The sequence below is a fragment of the Amblyomma maculatum genome, chromosome 3, assembly GCF_055883805.1.
Source record: "Amblyomma maculatum isolate TAMU_Amacu chromosome 3, ASM5588380v1, whole genome shotgun sequence".
Lineage (NCBI taxonomy): Eukaryota > Metazoa > Arthropoda > Arachnida > Ixodida > Ixodidae > Amblyomma > Amblyomma maculatum.
Window position 1 is genome coordinate 219,183,147 of NC_139346.1, and position 17,835 is coordinate 219,200,981.

General features: G+C 44.7%; 1 protein-coding gene across 1 annotated transcript in view; it reads left to right on the forward strand.

Annotated features, from left to right (window-relative positions):
• Positions 1 to 1,141, forward strand: part of LOC146197739 (cation-dependent mannose-6-phosphate receptor-like) — an 80,640-nt gene extending 79,499 nt beyond the window's left edge. The window contains exons 5-6 of the mRNA XM_084596511.1: positions 258 to 381; positions 678 to 1,141. Coding sequence (XP_084452637.1) covers positions 258 to 381; positions 678 to 752 — 199 coding nt within the window. The 3' untranslated portion in view covers positions 753 to 1,141. The remainder of the gene's footprint in view (positions 1 to 257; positions 382 to 677) is intronic.
• Positions 1,142 to 17,835: the final 16,694 nt, after the last annotated feature.

The following is a 17,835-nucleotide window of genomic DNA, read 5'->3' on the forward strand; positions in this document are numbered from 1 at the left end:
ACTTAACGCTCGGGTGCTGCCCTCCGCCATATTTTTGTATGGTAACATTATTCAAGGACCAGACAGCAAGGATTAATCGACCTGCCTCAATTCGCTTTCTATAATTTTGGAGTCGACTCGTTTGGGAGGCCTCGCCTTGCTGGTTCAGTAATTAGGGCACACGAATGCTGATCCCAAAGATGTGGGTTTCTATCGTAGCCTTGCTAAATACATGAAGCCTACTGAAATCTGCATGGCGATGCCATTTTGCACTGCAGGTTCTTCGTGGCCCTGCTGTTGTACCTCTTGGGAGGCATCTTAATCAACCGCAACAACGGAGCCCAAGGTGTGGAGATGATACCGCATCTGCAGTTCTGGAAGGAGCTGCCTTCGCTTATTGTGGTTCGTGTGCAATTTACTTCCCCTTTCCGATTTAAAAGTTGAATATCGTTGGGTGGGTATGAAAAAACTGGGACGCCGGAATTCGAGAACAGAGGCCCATCAATTCTCATTTGGGCCTGTGCCCTCCCCCCCGCCCAACCGGCCTGGTTGCATTGTTCATGCGTACGTGTCTTCGTTAAATATGCGCAGATGATGAAAACAGGACAACCGTTTCTTGATTGAAGCATTATGTGCGAGAGAATCGACTCTAAACCTTTCATTGATATTATTCTGTCGCGTTTTCTTCATTGCCGCAGGAGGGAGGTGTATTCTTCGTTCAAGTCGTCACCTGCCAAAGCGATGGTCCTTCGAGGACGTACGACAACATCTGAAGACACATAATCGCGTAGTCTTGTCTTTTTTATCATTTTTCGAACATCTCTACCTACTACTGCAAAATACAGAATTCACCCAGTTCACTTTCAAAGCCTTTCCTAGGGAAACGTGTGTCCTCCTCTTTAGCAATGTGAGGTGAGATAGCGTCAGTGCAATGATTCATTTTACTGTCATCTGTGGAGGAATGTACGCGTACACATGTCTATTTCAGTTTGCTCCAGTTTCCAGCAATATCGCAATGCCAATACACAACAGAACAAGCATACGAGTGAAGGCTCACTTTGTTAGCTTTTTCTTCGGTTACTCTTTTTTGTCCTTTGCCTCGGATGCTAGAACCTGAATCTCTCACTCGTTTGAAAGAGAAACCTTGTGATAGGAAGCGCGCTGATGTTAAAATTGTTAAATTGTTAAATTGGTTCACAGGAAGGGAAAGGCGCAGTAACTGTCACACTTGCTCTGTGGACACCCGAACCGCGCCGTAAGGGAAGGGAGGAAGGTGGGAATGAAAGTGGAAAGAGAGAAAGAGGAGCCGTAGTGGAGGGCTACGGAGTAATTTCGACCACCTGGGGATCTTTAACGTGCGCTGACATCGCACAGCACACGACGCCACAACGTTTCGCCTCCATCGAAACGCAGCCGCCGCGGTCGGGTTCGAACCCGGGAACTCCGGCACAGTAGTCGGGCGTCTTACCACTGCACCACCCCGGCGGGGCCGCGCTGATGTGCCCTAAAATGTTTTTAAAGACATTTCACTTCACCGTCTGCCAGTTATGCAGAAATAAATGCCTTGAGTTTGTGACTCTGTGCGTGTCTTTCAACTTTCTTTTCTGATTATATCTGTTGTCACTGCTCTACAAAAGAAACAAGAAATCTGGGTCAAGAAGTGATATCAAGAAGCTCGCGCAATTTGATAAAGGTATGTGGAGTTTAACGCCCGAAAGCGACTAAGGCTATGAGAGACGCCGTAGTGGAGGACTCCGGAAATTTTGACCACCTGAGGTTCTTTAACGTGCACTGACACCGTACAGCACACGGACGCCACTCCATTTCGCCTCCATCGAAGCCGCCGAGACCGGGGGCCCGATCCTCGATATTCGCCTTCCCCTGGCGGCGCCATATTGTCTTTCTGATTGGCTCTGAAAAGAGTCACGTGCTTCAAACTTGTGGCGCGAAACCACCAGTTGAGGCAAGCACTTTTAGCGGTTACGTCAAAATGACGTAGCCGTGAAAATTGATTTCAACCGGAGCTATTCTTGTTGCCTGGATGACAAATACGAATGATTTTGGAGTGGAAGCAAAGTTATTGATGGTGGTTTGGAGAACACTTACGCTCGATTAACCAATGTGATGAAAATAATGGCATACTGGGAAGGAGCGGATGCTCAAATTTGATTGGCTGGAGCTATGTCACATGAAACACGTGATACGCAAGCATATTTAGGTTACGTCAAATTGACGCGTCATGACGTAACTGATGAGCCGCCATTACCGAAAATGCTGACGTTTGGCCGCCATAATTTCGCCGAGTGGCGAGGTGCCCGAATTATGCTAATGAGACTATGGCGACAGGCAAGCTGATTTATGCAGCCGTTAGCCTACCGTAGTTTCTTAGCTTGTTATTAAAAGTAAAAGGATAACTTTATATACACCTTGTATGGCTTTTTAAACGGAATAGAAAGGCAAATTATGAGCGCGTATGAAATAAAGGACGTTTGAGACAATCTCTAATGGGGGCAGAAGCGTGTGGCCGCGTGACGGCGCTAACTGCTTTCTTATTTCAAACCCTTTCTTCCCATGCTAAGAAATTATTGGTCTGCGCGGTTATAATAACCCAGCAATGGCGGCGGCCATGGAGGGAGGTACGCTTACGAGTGGTCTTCGTGCCGTTCGTCGTCTGCAAGTAGTGATCGAGGATTTGCTGCAGCACAGCAATGCTGTCAAATTGTCTTGAAAGATAGCTCGTCAGTACAGTCAGATCTGAGGAGTGTAGTGTGGCGGCTTTGCAAGCTCCGAGGCGAGAATTGCCCTGCGCTCGGAGTGTTGAACTGTTGAGCTACTGGTGTTTCGGGTGGAATCGGCAGTGGTGAACGCCTCTGATGTAGGATGGCACGAAATGTATTCGTTCGGCCGAGCAACGAGCTCCTGGAATGTGTCGGGCTTCTCGATGGGTGTCGACCATCAAGGCAACGCAGTCAATCTGCTGGAAATGCTGCAGCACGTCGAGCATCACAGAGGTAAGCGCAATAGGAAAACCTGCAAAGGTGACTGTTCATACAGCGTCATTCGCATTCAAGTTGTACACAGGCGGGAAATGACTGAAGATTAAAGGAATACTTACAGGACGCATGCCGCGAAAAAAAAAAAAAAAAACTGAGTGTGCTCGTAGTTGTCAAGATTTCTTGGCTAATGGTTTCGACGACCGAGAAAGGAAAGATATGTGAAATCGCCTGATATAAGTCGTTCCTTTAGTTGCAAAATAGAAAAAGTTAACCTTCGCACTACAATTTCCGCCACCAACCCGTCTTTACCTGTTTCGGAAATGGTTCACTTAGGTATTGCACTGACCATTTCTTGCATTCATAGATTACACTTTACCGCAGCTTAGCTTGCAGCATTGATGATTTTGAATGTTCCTGTGCCATGCGTGTTTGATATTTTATTTGCATATAATTTAGGCACTAAACATTTGCAGGTGATCGTGTGGACCTTGTGCAGCCATTGCAGCACTTCCGATCTGAGTCATCATGTGGTGAGAAGTCCTGGGGCCATATTCAACATCATTAACCTCTCTGCTAGGCTTGTATAATCTGGGAGGCCACGCCTTGTCCCTGGACGGCCACATCAGATGTGAAGTGCTATGCAGATGGACAGCTCTTTTTGAAGATCGTTACAGCTTGTAGTGTGTGCAGATCACTAAAGTCCCTTGATAATTTGAAAGTAGCGACACTCTCCTCCGCGCCGCGCTTTCCTCCTCGATTCTCCTCGCGCGGCGGCGGCGAGTGCTGCGCACGACACGCTTTTCCCCCCTGACGCCCGCCGGCCGGCCGCAGCAGTGAGTGAAGCGCGAGCTTTTGGGCCAGGTCTGCGCTCCAGGAGTGCACAAATTTTTAGAAAAATTGCGAGAAAAGCATTGAGAACGCCGACAGTACAGTTCATGAATTGATTGGTTTCTTCTTAGAACTGTTTGAATGGGGAATACTGATAAACAAAGCTTTCAGGCGAGCTCTGTGCTACAGACACTTTTTAAGTCTCATGATAAGGTTTTACTTTGTGCACTTAATCTAGTACTGCCTCTGACTTTGTGTTTGTTTTTTTTTTTAGAGCGTGAAATCTGTCACCGCGGTAAAACTTCAGAAAACGATCCAGGCTGGTGCTTTGAACTTCAAGATTAGAGAAGGTTAAAGCAGGACTTAGTCTATTTCGCTACTGTCAAGCTATCTCTCTAAGCATAGTATATGTCACGTGATCAACCATGAGATTGGATTATTGGTTAATTGTACATGTATTTCAATCAATTACTGGGCCAAATTAATTGATATTTAGTAAATTGCAATTAAAATCTAAATTTTAGCTGCAACACCGAACCGTACACCGTTGGAAAGCTTAGGCCAAGTGTAATGGCACTGTGCTAGCTAGCGATCCGCGATAATCTGCGTTCATTAGTTAATTTTGTATAAAATCAAATTTTGAGCTGTTCCTTGCTGCTTCGAGGCAAGGAACAGGTTTGCCACGGCAGTCTTCATATGATGCTGATGGAGGAATTAAATAATTTTATGAGTAAGTGGCCCCTCACTGACTTCGCGTGTGGTTAAAAGACAGCAGGGTACACTGGGAGAAGTGGTGGGCCCTATTGCCGATACACTGAAGTTCTGGGGCAAGCATGCTGTGGTCTCATGCGCTGTGTAAAAGAGCTTGATTTCATTGAACGCAACAATCAAATAAAAAAATTACAAGGTGCACATAGGTCTTCAACGTGCGGAAATGAGAAAGCGTATAACTGCCAATTCATTAACTATCGCTATCCTATCTATCACTATATCTACTAATGCCAGAGACCTATCGTAACTGTCACTATCCGCAACGAACACTATCACCTCACTGTCCGGGCCTATTACTATCATTTACTATTATTATCCGTAACAGTCACCATCATTACCTATCACTATTCATAACCATCACTATTTAATCTGATGCCGTCCCATGACCCATTGATATACTTCAATTTTCATTGACGTACGTTGTCTGTCATATCTCTATTATAATCTGACGAGACAAGAGCAAGCCATAGAAATAACTGACTACTATCAGCGCGAGGTTCATGTCTCTGTCGAGGAGGCTTCCTTTACTTCAGGACAGGTCGGTGAGAGAAAATTGATGGAACTGCGTTTGGTCTGTTTTTTTTTTCGAGTTCGTGTAATATTGGCGGCTCAAACTGGTCTTCAGTGAAATGTAGCTAGAACATAGAGCGATGAGATAATTACTCAGGCTAGGTGAAAAAAAAAAATCTTGCATACAATTGAAATGAGTAATATGTTACAGTGTTAAGAATTGTTGCTCGCAAAATGTTCCCCTATTTTTACATAATAACTATAATCATCATTGATTGTTTAAGTTTCGTAAATACAGAAAATTGATGCAATGATTCCGGCTGATTTGACATCGATGGGATAACTTTTCTCGCAATAAATGAATACGCGGAATCGCGCTTTTAGAGCTCCAGCTTTCAAAGCGAAGGTAACCTGCCAACGCCTAGTAGTCATGGTCAAAGTGAAGCGTGTGTGATCATATGAACACCTCCTGCACATTGGCCGTATCCCTGATAAAACGAACGCATATTTTTTAACCCACGCGTGCGTCGAAGCATGGCAAGACACATTCAAGAATTGAAAAAAAAAAAATGCCATACGACCTAACTAGTGCAGATTACCCGCAATACCTCGGGTTTACTTGCCAAAGAGTTTTTCAGGGCCAGCATTCATTGCTCCCGAGTAACCGACGCACACTACAAGTAAAAGCTGGAAAGGCTAGCTCCTCTACAAGCCCGAATTTTGATTTTTAGTGAAGGAGGCCAGGGATCCTAGCATAATCGCGACAAATGCAATCGAGAGACTGTAATTTTCCAGTTATTTCTGACAGCAAAAAGGAGATTATAGCGCCCTGTTTCTGACTGTGCAGAAGTCGAAGCGTGTTAAATGATGGAGCCTTGGAGCCTCGCAGAATATTCAGCATGCTGCAGAGGACAACCTTATTTTTATACAATGAACATGCTGCCGCCGCAAAAATATTGAGCAGCAAGCAGGAATAAAAAACGCAGCGTCAGGTGACGCGTTATTACGGGGAGTGAGAAAGGCACTCGACGTCGCAAACAACTCTGTTGTTTCTAGGAATAAACGTCTTTCGACTAATCTTGTGAATCCATTGACTCGTGCGCAAGCCGTCACGCTTGCCTTGAGATATCATGAATACCGCATAACCATCTTCAGGTCGCTTGCTGCAGTTGTACGCGCAACAGCACGGCATAGAGCTTGCACGCTGCAATAAAAGCACAGCGCGCAATATTCGCTCGCCGAGACTGGGGGAAAAATGGCGCGAAGGAAAAAGAAAACACAAGGAAAACGCCGGACGCGCGTCGGTTTCCAATGGCAACGGCAGGGAGACCAATCGTCGCTCAGGAAATCGGGCGGAGAGCCGGCCTTCAGCGAAGGGGCGCGCAAGGGGCGAGGAGGAGGCGAGGAGGTAGCGCGGCGGCGGCAAAGTTCAATCGTTGGCGTAACTTTCAAAGTATCAAGGGGCTTTACAGATCACATGACATTGACGCCACCTGCAAATGGTAATCGCAGCAGGAACATCGACAAGTACAAGGAAGAGGACATGCAACATTTATATTAAATCGGACTGGAACAACTTGATCACCTGCACTTGAGATTTTCACTCGCTGTCATGATTTTGATATATGCCACAAGTGATCAATGTGCACATTCTTACTGCTTCATGTTCGATAGCATACTGCTGAAAAGCCGTCCAAGTCTTAATTTTTTCTGTGGTTTTGGCATATAACCATCTCTTTGGTGTACATTTTGTTGATAGCATGTGCAAGAACCAAGTTCAGCTTTGGGGTGGCGCAGTGGTTACGGCGCTCGACTACTGTTCCCAAAAACGCGGGCGGCGGCTGCTTTTCGATGGAGGCGAAAAGCAAGGCGCCCGTGTGCTGTGCGATGTTAGTGTACGTTAAAGAACCCCAGGTGGTTGAAATTTCCGGAGCCCTCCACTATGGCGCCTCTCATAGCCTGAGTCGCTTTGGGACGTTAAACCCCACAAACCAAACCTTTCCTTGGTGCTATAATTTTTTGTCTACCATCTGTAGACATACTGAGTGTATTCTTCTACAAATGCTGTGGCCCTTGCTGAGACCTGTCATTCTTTGTAGTATACTTTGCTTTTTTGTGTTCTGCTTAAACTCAGTGTGCATTTTATTAAGTGCTTCATGTCAATGAAACACAGGAAGGTACAAAAACGTTCTCCTTCTACCTCCAGAAGTGCCATTCTGAGTAGGACGTGCGTGCACCAATAGTTCACTTTGGTGTTTGTGGCAAGCAGGCAGTCTGCGATGTACTACTTCAGTGAGAATATTTGACATACGTGCACCCTGGTGGATGTGTCTGCAGTCGTTTACCATAGCAGAGTCCATTTCGTTACACCTATCTTGTGTGCTACTAGGGTGAAACGTGAGGTGCCCACTGTGTTTTTCCACAAACTGCAGAGTGAAGCGAGCTGTGCTTCTTTGTATTTGGTTGCCTTTATGCTTGTTTTCTATTGCTTCCTTCATACGCTGAATGTAGATGAACAGCAATCAACTAGTTTTCCCAAGGATAATTTGTGCATCTATTTGGTGGTCATTGTCTTTCATTGTTGTATGCACGGAAAATGAGGCCCCCGCCAACTTGTCAACCCATTTTGGCAATTTTATATTCCACTTTTGCAAAATTTGCCAGTTTCATTTTGCACTGCAATTACTGATGCTTTGTAGTGATGTTAATCAAGATCCCAGATAACCTGTTTAACCTCTGCATCATTTGTGTGGCTCGGCTATCAATGAACATTTTTATATTCAGTTTTTTCACAAAGGCAACTATTGACTTCTCTGTTTTGTAACTAGGTGATATTGATGTGCATGTGCACCCACTGGAAAAAGTTCTTGAAGGTGGCTTTGCAGGGGAAAGAATGCATTCATTTGTGTACGAGATAAATTGCTTGGCATTTCATGTTTCACTATATAACACATAGTCACAATAATGATGCACAAGCGCAGGAATGAAATAAAAACTTTTTGATAAGATTGTCCTTCATAAATTTTTGACTGCAGCTCTACAAAATGCTTTGCTCCTTTTGTGCATTGCTACATATCTTGTTCCATAAAATATCTCCCTCCATGATAGCGTTGTGTGTAGACCTTCCATACCCCTATTATGAGGCTGCTATCTGGGCCAGTTGCTTCTTGACACATTCTTGCTGCTGCCACATGCCCTCCGGCACTCACATATGTTAAAAGAGGGTTGGTAAAGCTCACATATTAATGCTCTAAGCCACTGAAGCATGGCTTCATCACTCGAGATGTTTATCGAATGATTGCAGCTGTGTATAACTGCTTCATTATTTTTTTTTCTGTTAGTTGCTTTTGTAGCCTTATCTTCATTGCTCTTTGTGAGCTTTAAATTGAGAATTTTAAGGAAGGGGCATAAATTTTATGCCAATCACTTTCATTTCATTTATGTAGAAGCACTTTCAAGGAAACTTGTGTTTCATCATCACTTTTCAACATTTTGTACCATTGTGCTAGCACTGAGTTGTATAACTTTTTGCTCTCATAAGTGACAGCTGCACTAGTTTCACTTACACCTATCCTATTGTCACATTTGTTTTCTACGTTATCTAGTATCCCTATGCTTTCCTATTATATCAGCTTCAGCAATCCTCTCTGCATTTAACCCTCAGAATGTGTTCCATATTTTGCACGTCTGCTATGTGTACAGCCTAAATTGAACACCACAATATATTCTTAAGATTGCATTGAAAAGATAACTTCCTGAAGGTACAATCCTATTGAACACAGTAGACGTCATACTATCCATAAGTGAGTCATTCTTTTTCATGATGTATTGAAGAATTTGTGAACAAAGCGATTTCATTTTATCTTGACCACATTCGTCTGTTGTTTCTGTGGTACAGCCTCTGCCACAGCTACATCTATAACTTGGCTGTTGGCACCGTGGTCAAATGTCTTGCGAGCCAGCAGAGCCTAATGTAGCGTAGATGTTCGGCTATTGGCTTCTTGCTTTTTTTTTGATGCAGCAACGTTAAAGCCTCTTTTCTGCACAAAATGTGACGTTGTAAGGGGAAAATCTTGGGCACATTTCAGACAGGTGACATGGCCGAGTACTCAATGTGATGTCTCTGGCTTCACCTTTGAGATGAATGTGTAAGGTGATAAACCTTGCAGGATCTTTGGGTAATAAGACAGGCAACTCTTAGACCATGGAAACGCATCCGTACAGCTTGGTTAGAGTGGGCTTTATAGGTATCTAGACAACTGGTCTTCCACATAATTGGATAACTTACAGGTATACGCTACTGATATGTATCATAGAATAAATACTAGGTGTTAGCAGTAGCAAAGTCGATTCACACGAATGAGAGTCTGCAGACAGGAGCCATAAAAGCTGTTGTGTCATAGCGGTAAATGCTGAGCTTGCATGTCCCCACAATTGTTTTTAGAGCATGAAGTTTTCAAGTGCTGTGCTGGTTTGCCTGATAGCCGTCACATTGAGTGACTTGCTGAAATAATGCTTAAGGCTTGTCTTCCTGAGACAAACATTTCTGCTTTTTGGTAGACTGCATAAAGGGAACATTCTAGGTGTGGCAGGCATTTATGCACAGGTAAAATCATTCTTACACACACTATAACTACCTTTGCCCTGTCCATAACAGAATCGGAATACTTGCTCTGTCCAAAGTGCCGACTACCATTTAAATGACATTGAGTTCCATAATCTTTGATACTGGTAATACTGCGGAACGCATAGCATCCCTTGACTGTAGTTGCAGCCTAGTGGTTTGAGCATTTGGGGACCAATCCTCAGTGGTGTTGGGTACTCTTTGGTAAAACAGTGGGTGCTTGCTTTGCTGGTGCTGTGGTTATCTTGGGCCAAACACTTGGAGAATGGGTTTTTGACCCTATCTTGTGTTCCCTTGCTTTGTATAACTAATTTCTCTTCTTTGGTCTCCAAGGCCGTGCCACCTTTCAGATATGGCGATGAGCTGTACAAGTACAATACTATAATTACTTGAATGTGTGACAGCCTTTCATTTTTTAGGCTGTGTATTGTAGAGTGTGGAGTGCTGTAAATAAATTTTGTATTGTTTTGTATATTGTAATTTTCAGTTTTCTTATAAGCAAGGCTTCATGTCAGGTGCATTAAAAAAAAAAATGCCAAAAAGTCCCGAAAGCAAATGATACACCAATTGTTAGTCAACGACGAGCTGTTGAAGCTACAGGGAATGTGTTACGTGAGTAGCAGGTCTCTTAAAGTGTGCATGTTTTACCAAAATAAAGGACAGAAGCTATACTGCAACCTGTTGGAAAAACCATGCATACAAGACACACTAGCTGCAAATCATACGCTCATTTAAATCATGTTTAGTTTTCCAATGATATGCAATCAGAATGTCGAAAAAGTAAATTTCATGCTTTATTCCCATATTTATGCCTGTATTCAGGTGAGGTTCATTTGAGCATGTTTTTGAGTCAGAGTGTAGAGAGTGGATGTTAGGCAGTTGCACGTCGGACATTATGCATTGCTGGAAGAGCACACAGGGGATGGCAAAGCCAATACAAATCATACAGTATTATCACCTGGCATTAATGAACCTTTGCCAAAAAATCCAGAACACCACCCTGATGTCCTGCAGGCCACATCAGCCTTGCAATTCATGCCTCTTTTTGTCTAATATTGTCCCCGTGCATGCTTCTGTTTTTCTTTTTTGTTGCTGTTACTTTTTACTTACGGTGTCCTTAAACTCACGCTTGTTTTCCCCTTTGGCTCCCTTGCTTCACTCAGAGACAGGTTCGGGTTTTGTGTAGCATGTGCACTGGTTAATGTGTGCATGAATGCTACATTCAATTGACAATTGCTTCAAGAAAATGGTTTCCATACTGCATCTAGCTCATTGTAATTAGGCATCATATATCATATTCACTCTTCATGTCTGTTCCTTCACTTCCTGATTGTCAAATAGTATATGTGAAGGCATTTCTCTAGCCGACTTCATCACCCTTCTCTCCTCTGAGGAATCTTGCTGCACTGAAAGAAAGTGCCGGATGCTATTGCAAGTGCAAAACTGGTAAACAGTAGCAAAGATAGGCTGTACCTGACAAATTTTGTTTCTCTTGGGACATTGTGGTGTGATGTGCACCTGCATCAGACGAGCAGCGTTGCTACTTTTATAAAGTGTTTTTATGCAACATGCTCAGAAACCAAGCAGAATAATACCGACAGTTTTTTTTATTTTTTTTTTATTTTAACGAGGTAATTAATACATCTGCCACAACACAGTGACACTCTGCATGCGGTGAAATGTGCATACAGCGTGCTATGTCTAATTCAGGACACATTAAATGCCATCAGCGTGAAAGCTAACCTGTTGCTGCCAGTGGGCATCTGGATACGCTTTTTATTGCATTTTCATTGCTGCCAGAAAATCTTATCTGCTTATTTTTGCGGCTGCGTGAAAACGTCCCCGCCGCGATGGCTCAGTAATGATTATAGACGCTCGGCTCTCTGACCCGCAATATGTGCGTAGCCCAGCTACGACGATCGCATTTCGATGGAATTAACACGCTAAAGGTGGTCCGATGTCAGCGCATGCTAAGATCGCCAGATATATGGCCTAATCGAGCTCTCCACTATGCGTGTTTTCACTACGCCGCTCCACCGGGCCGATATCCGCACGCTACGCCACTGAAGCCGACACGTATACCCGTAGCAGACTTGCTAACACGATGGAAACGGTGGGCTGCCGCAGGCAGTTTCCAACGGCAGTGATACCGTGAGAAGGCCAGCGTTGTCGTCGGACAGGTGCGTCTCTTCTCTAGAGGCAACTGCAGCCCGAAAATCTGTTGGGCGCTTCCAATTCTCAGTATTCGTGAACAAATTCTTTAATCCTGATACTCGCCGATTTCTCTGCGCGACTAAGTCCATAAATGAAACACGCACAGCTAGCCACATGCAGGCATCTCAAGTGAGGCATCGCTCACACCTGACGACCGGCTGTTTGTGGGGTTTGCGTCGAGTACCGCCGTTCGCTCAGCCTAGTTGCTGCTGGACGTCCGACAGCGTGTGTACTATGATGCACTGTGGTCGCAACTACCGTTACTATAATAGTACAGTACAGCCGCAACGTATACGTAAGTATCTCACTATCTCCTCAGCCTTGCCCTGCCGCGCGATGCATGTATGCAGCGTAAACACTGTTCGCACCGACCCTTCAGCTGGCATCGCAGCGTTGGCATTTTTGTGATCGGCGCCAAGTAGCAGACGACGGCGTTATTTTTTGTAACTTTTTTCCTTGTTTTTTAAATTTCGTCATCAATTTCTGTTTATACGCGTTTTAGCGCCGCCCCAATTTCCACGTCACGGGTACGTCACAACATGGCCGAAAAGGCGAATGTCGAGGTATAGACCTGAACTTGCAGAGAGCCGGCTCCGTGAACTGCGCATGCGCGCCCAGAACCAAAGTGGAAAGGAGGATGCGTTGATTCTCTCGACGGATGTGACGTCAAACAACTTTTAGTATTTGCTTTTTTTCTGGAAATAAGCCTCAAACCCAGATGCCAATTACCCTGTTTCTAGCCACCGCACCCGAGCAAAAGCTGGCGCGCGCTTTTCGGGCAACGGGTGCTCGCGCCTTGCGAGCCCTAGGTCGCTTTTCATGCGTCGGCTTGTTGTAGTTTGCGGGGCATCATCCCGATAGATGCAAATTCGGTGAAAATCTGATTCAGTTTGTGGATTGTTGCCCTAAATTCAACAGCGTAGCCTTCGTTCCTGTCGCTGGCCTGTCTGCAGCCTCCGACTACGGTGAGTCGTACGCGAATGATGGTGTTTCGTACATGCCCGCGAGCTCTAGGTAAAGCATTTGTCGGAGTTCTGCTACAGTCTTGCAGTTTTTTTTAACGAGTTTTTACACGGCAGTGCAGCTATGCGGTAGTCACAATTACTGACGCGGCGTAATCACGCGACAGTCTCCGGGCGAAGGCATGTGGAGACTGCATAATGGCGTCGATCCCGTTTCTTCGCGCTTGAAACAACCGTTGCATACCTGCTGCTGTGCACCGATCGGTCGCCGGTTGCTGTTGTCTTCGGGGTGCACTGGGGTATTGGGACGTACGCGGCGACTTACAGATGATGTGAAACTATTTGTGAGCCGAGAGTCACGGAAGTTTGTGATTTGCTTTTTTTTTTTTTTTTTGAAATTCTTCGTTTGTGGCCTAGTTTGTTTGGACAGTAGCAGGCATTTTGGTGTGGTGCGTCAGCGTGAACGCGCTGGTTTATGATCAGGAGGTTTTATTGCCTTCCTCGCAGCTTCAGCAGATAGTGGCTGGGCCCATAGAAACGGTCGTGCTTCTGTCAAAAAACTGTCGTAAGGTATTTATCTATGCGGCCCATACGTGGTGCTGCAGTGCAAGAGGTCAGCTTCTTTACAGTGTCGACGAAGTGCTAAAGAAGGGAAGTTGCTGGCTAGCTGAGAGATAGTATAAATGTAAACTGGCCCAGTGCAAAATGAGCCCCGGAGTGAAACGAGCCTACTGCTCAGCATAAAATTGCTACATGATACGGGCGTATACCCGCACGAATTTATTGTGCTTGTATGTTCACACGTTCCACTGTCGAGTACTCACATCGGTGCATGCAGCAATGAGGGTGACTTTTCGGCTATCATAGGTTCTTGCCCATGAGAGTATCTGCCCTTTTACTACGAAAATAACTGCATTGGTAGAACTCGCTGAGCTTATTTATATAGATTTAACACTTCAGATGCATGTCGATACCGCAGAGTTCCCTAATACTTTTGCTTGCTCCAACAGCGTCATCACTTTGAGAAAACTGGGAATGATAGCAGAAACAATGCCTCCATAAATAGTGGGTAGTGCTTGGCTTCAAGCTGCTATCAAGGCCATTGACAGCTTATTTGAAAACAAAGCAATAATTAACCTGAGGTGGTACGTTTTGTTGAGGGGAGGGAGGCACCGTTGCATGTACAGCCTTTGTCAAAAGTGTAGAGCCCGGGGGGTCCGCTTCTGAGCCGAATAGTGGCACTGATGTAGAATTAGTTGAGGCCTTTCCCACTGAAGGGGGTAGGACAAAAAATCCTCTTGCCATCAACAAAGTTGGAATACTGGAAATTCATTACAAGCCGCAGGAACTGGCCCAGAAGCAGACCCCCTAGGCTCTACACTTTTGACAAAGACTGTACTTCGTAATCCTGTCAAAGAGCTTGGCAGTTGCTGCTATAAGCACTCTTGATTACAATTCCATGCAAGCCGCAGCATATTCCGCACTTACTGCACACGTGATTTAACTTAGTCTCTTTGTTTGCTATTTCAGTGTTTTGCAAGTGTGCTAAATATTTGTATTTGTGCTAGCATTGACTGCTAGTCTCGTTACTGCCTTTTTCCTTCTGCGGCAGGCACTCTCACTTGCTTTACTCAAATCAAATTCTACTGTGAGTGAGTTTGCTGAATTTATGCAAACTAAATGTAATTGCTGTATTACTCTCATTTATTTACATTTACAGAGGCAAGGAATACTCTGGGCCGACGTACGAGTTTCCTCCACCAGTTGGATTCCGCCGCTACCTCAGTAGTGCAGTGAGCTGTAACTGGTGTGACCAAATGGACACTCTCACTCCTACTGGTTTAGAACGTGCTCCTATTTAAGTTTAAAATATCTTGCTTGCAATGTATTTAATCTTGTTGTGGAGTATTGTCACCCTTGCATTTGCTGATATGTTATTATTTGGAAAGCATTCAGAGTGATTTTGGACGCATGATTTGCATTGGCGGGAGGTGGAGAAGCACAAATGTGTGACTGCAATTTTTTGCCTCTCTAGTTTTCAGCCTTTAGAATTAAAGCAACAGATTGATATGTGAACAGGCCTGGCATGGATTAAAGAGTTTGTCATGTACAACAACACTTGACCCTTGCGGGGGTAACACAGCTGTGGTTATCTGAGCAAAAGTTCTCTGTATGTGATGGTGTCCGAAACATGGCATTGTCTTAAGTAACTTGGCATGGAATCGGCCACTTCTTGCACTCTCTTGACAGCATCTATTGTAATGTGTGCTAGGCGACATGCCTTCGGATCTGTTGTATGTCTGCAGCAGTTGCCTTGATGTATCAAGATGGGGTGGTTGTTGCGAGTTGGAAATTCCCATTCTCCCGACTACGCCAATAAAATGTAGTGAAGCCAAATACCAGGAACCAATGTGTTACGTGGTTCATTGTGAAGGCTTGCCATTCTCATAACTTTGCCAAATTGCTAGAAACATTATTTTTAAGCCCGGTCTTCTTTTGCTCATAGCACAACTCATTTCGTGCATTTGTCAACTTTTTGGGGTTTATGGTTGGCACATTTTGCAGAGGGTGACAAAATTTGAGCTGGTGTGCCACGAAGGTTAAATATCTGTTTATTGAACTCTTCTCGGGAAGCTACATGCAAATACTGCCTAATGTGGCTGTGAGGGCTTCGCACTTGATTGATGTACCGGTGCATTACTTGTGGCAGCTGGTCTACATTGTACAGGACTGCCACTTTGAGAAGCACCAGCACTGCTATGAAGCAGATTCACAGCATTGTTCCTGGTGGAAGCAAACCACTGTAGATGTCCTCATTCCATTGCAGCTTCAGCCAGTGAAGTTTCACAATGCCCGTGTTGGACAAACAAGAGGCCTATGAACTTAAGCATTTCACTTAGTCATTTCTTCCAAACATCAGTCAAAACAAGCAACCTGTTGGTTTCCCCAAAATCCCTGTACAATCATATTTATTTTTATTTTTACAAATAGTTTGTATCATAAGCTGGAGAGCCTTCACTCAAGTATACACTAGGTTCCTATCTACGTGAAAACTACACGCTTGTGTGCCAGTGTCAGCAGATCGTTGCTAACGATTGTGGAAACCCTCCTAAACGAGAACATGCAGCGATCATGTGTACATACTCAAAAGCAAGTGGGTACGAAAACTATGTGCACCTTTGGCCACTAGTTGGCATTACAGGTGGTTGTAGTGCCTGAATCGCTAAAAGCTGAAATCAGAGCTTCTTCTGACAGACTCTTCTGGCTTCTTTGCTGCTAGTGCGATAAAAAAAAATCTGTAGCTGAAGTTGCTGAATCACACAATTTCAGTGTTTTTTGTTGTGCTGCCTGACACGAACATTTCTCTATCTAAGGTGCCACCATTCTTCAGATACAGATCGCTTGTGTGTCACCACTTGGTGCGATGTTACTCTGTGTCACCAGGGGTAGAGACAGACAATTGGAGGAGGAGGATACGCTACAACAGGACATGTATTTGCAGACTAACAGGAAAAATAAGGAGGCCTTAGGAAAGCTAAAGAATACGGTAAACGCTGCCATGAGGCTCACTGAAAGAATCTCCAATCTAAAGAGAGGATTGCAGGAAAAGGAGTCAAGTCATTTGGTACAGGCATTAGTGATCAGTAGAACAGTTTATGCGACGCCTTGTATGAATATGGACGTGACAGAGGAAAACAAGGTGGACGCTATGATTAGGCTGGCGTATAAGGCGGCCCTTGGGTTACCCAACCTTGCTTCTACCAAAAGTCTGTGGGATTCATCATATCAGCCTGACTATACCCATTGCAGGGCGAAGGCCTCTCCCATATTTCTCCACTTAACCCGGTTCTGTGCTAGTTGCATCCGCTTCACCCCTGCGAACTTCTTAATCCGCCCATCTAACTTTCTGCCGCCCCCTGCTACGCTTTCCTTCCCTTGGAATCCAGTTTGTTACCCTCAGTGACCATCGGTTATCCTCTCTTCGCACTACATGTCCTGCCCATGTCCATCTCTTCTTCTTAATTTCCACTAGAATGTCGGTAACTTGAGTTATTTCTCTGACCCACTGTGCACGCTTCCCGTCTCTTAATGTTACCTCTACCATTTTTCATTCCATAGCCCTCTGGGTTGTCCTCAACTTAAGTAGAACTCTCTTGGTTAGCCTCCACGTTTCAGCCCCATAGGCGAGTAATGGTAAGATGCAACTGTTGTATACTTTCCTCTTGAGCGATACCGGTAAGCTGCTAGTCATAATCTGCGAGTGCTTGCCAAATGCGCTCTATCCCAATCCTGTTCTTGTTATTTCCTTTTCATGGTCCGGATCTGCGGGTACTACCTGTCCTAAGTAGACATATTCGCCTACTACTTCCAGTACTTCGCTACCTAATGTAAACTGCTGTTCCTTTCTGAGGCTGTTGAACATTACCTTAGTCTTCTCCATATTGATTTTCAAGCCTACCTTTCTACTTTTCCTGTCTAGGTCATCAATCATTATTTGCAGTTCATCCCCCGAGTTGCTTAGCAAGGCAATGTCATCAGCAAATCGCAGATTACTGAGGTATTCTCCATCTACCCTTATCCCTCACTGCTCCCATTCCAAGTCTCTGAATACTTCCTCTAAGCAAGCTGTGAATAGTACTGGGGAGATTGGATGCCTGGCAAGGTTAGCTTCATATATGCGTGAATCGCACGGTGAAGTCATCGGTCATGACCGGACATGATGTCATGTGGTGACCTCAGTTCTGGTTATTAGACATGACTGGATGTGACGTCATGATGATGTCACATCCGGTCATGGTGACATTACTGCGAACACATTAAGCTGCGCAGAATAGATGAAACAACCTCCAGCTTAAACAGCATCACTGTTGAAAGTGGCCGTTGAGCAGTCTAGTTGAAGGTTTGGGCGGCTGTATGCGAGCAAGGAACTGAGTGCTGTGATTTAACTTCC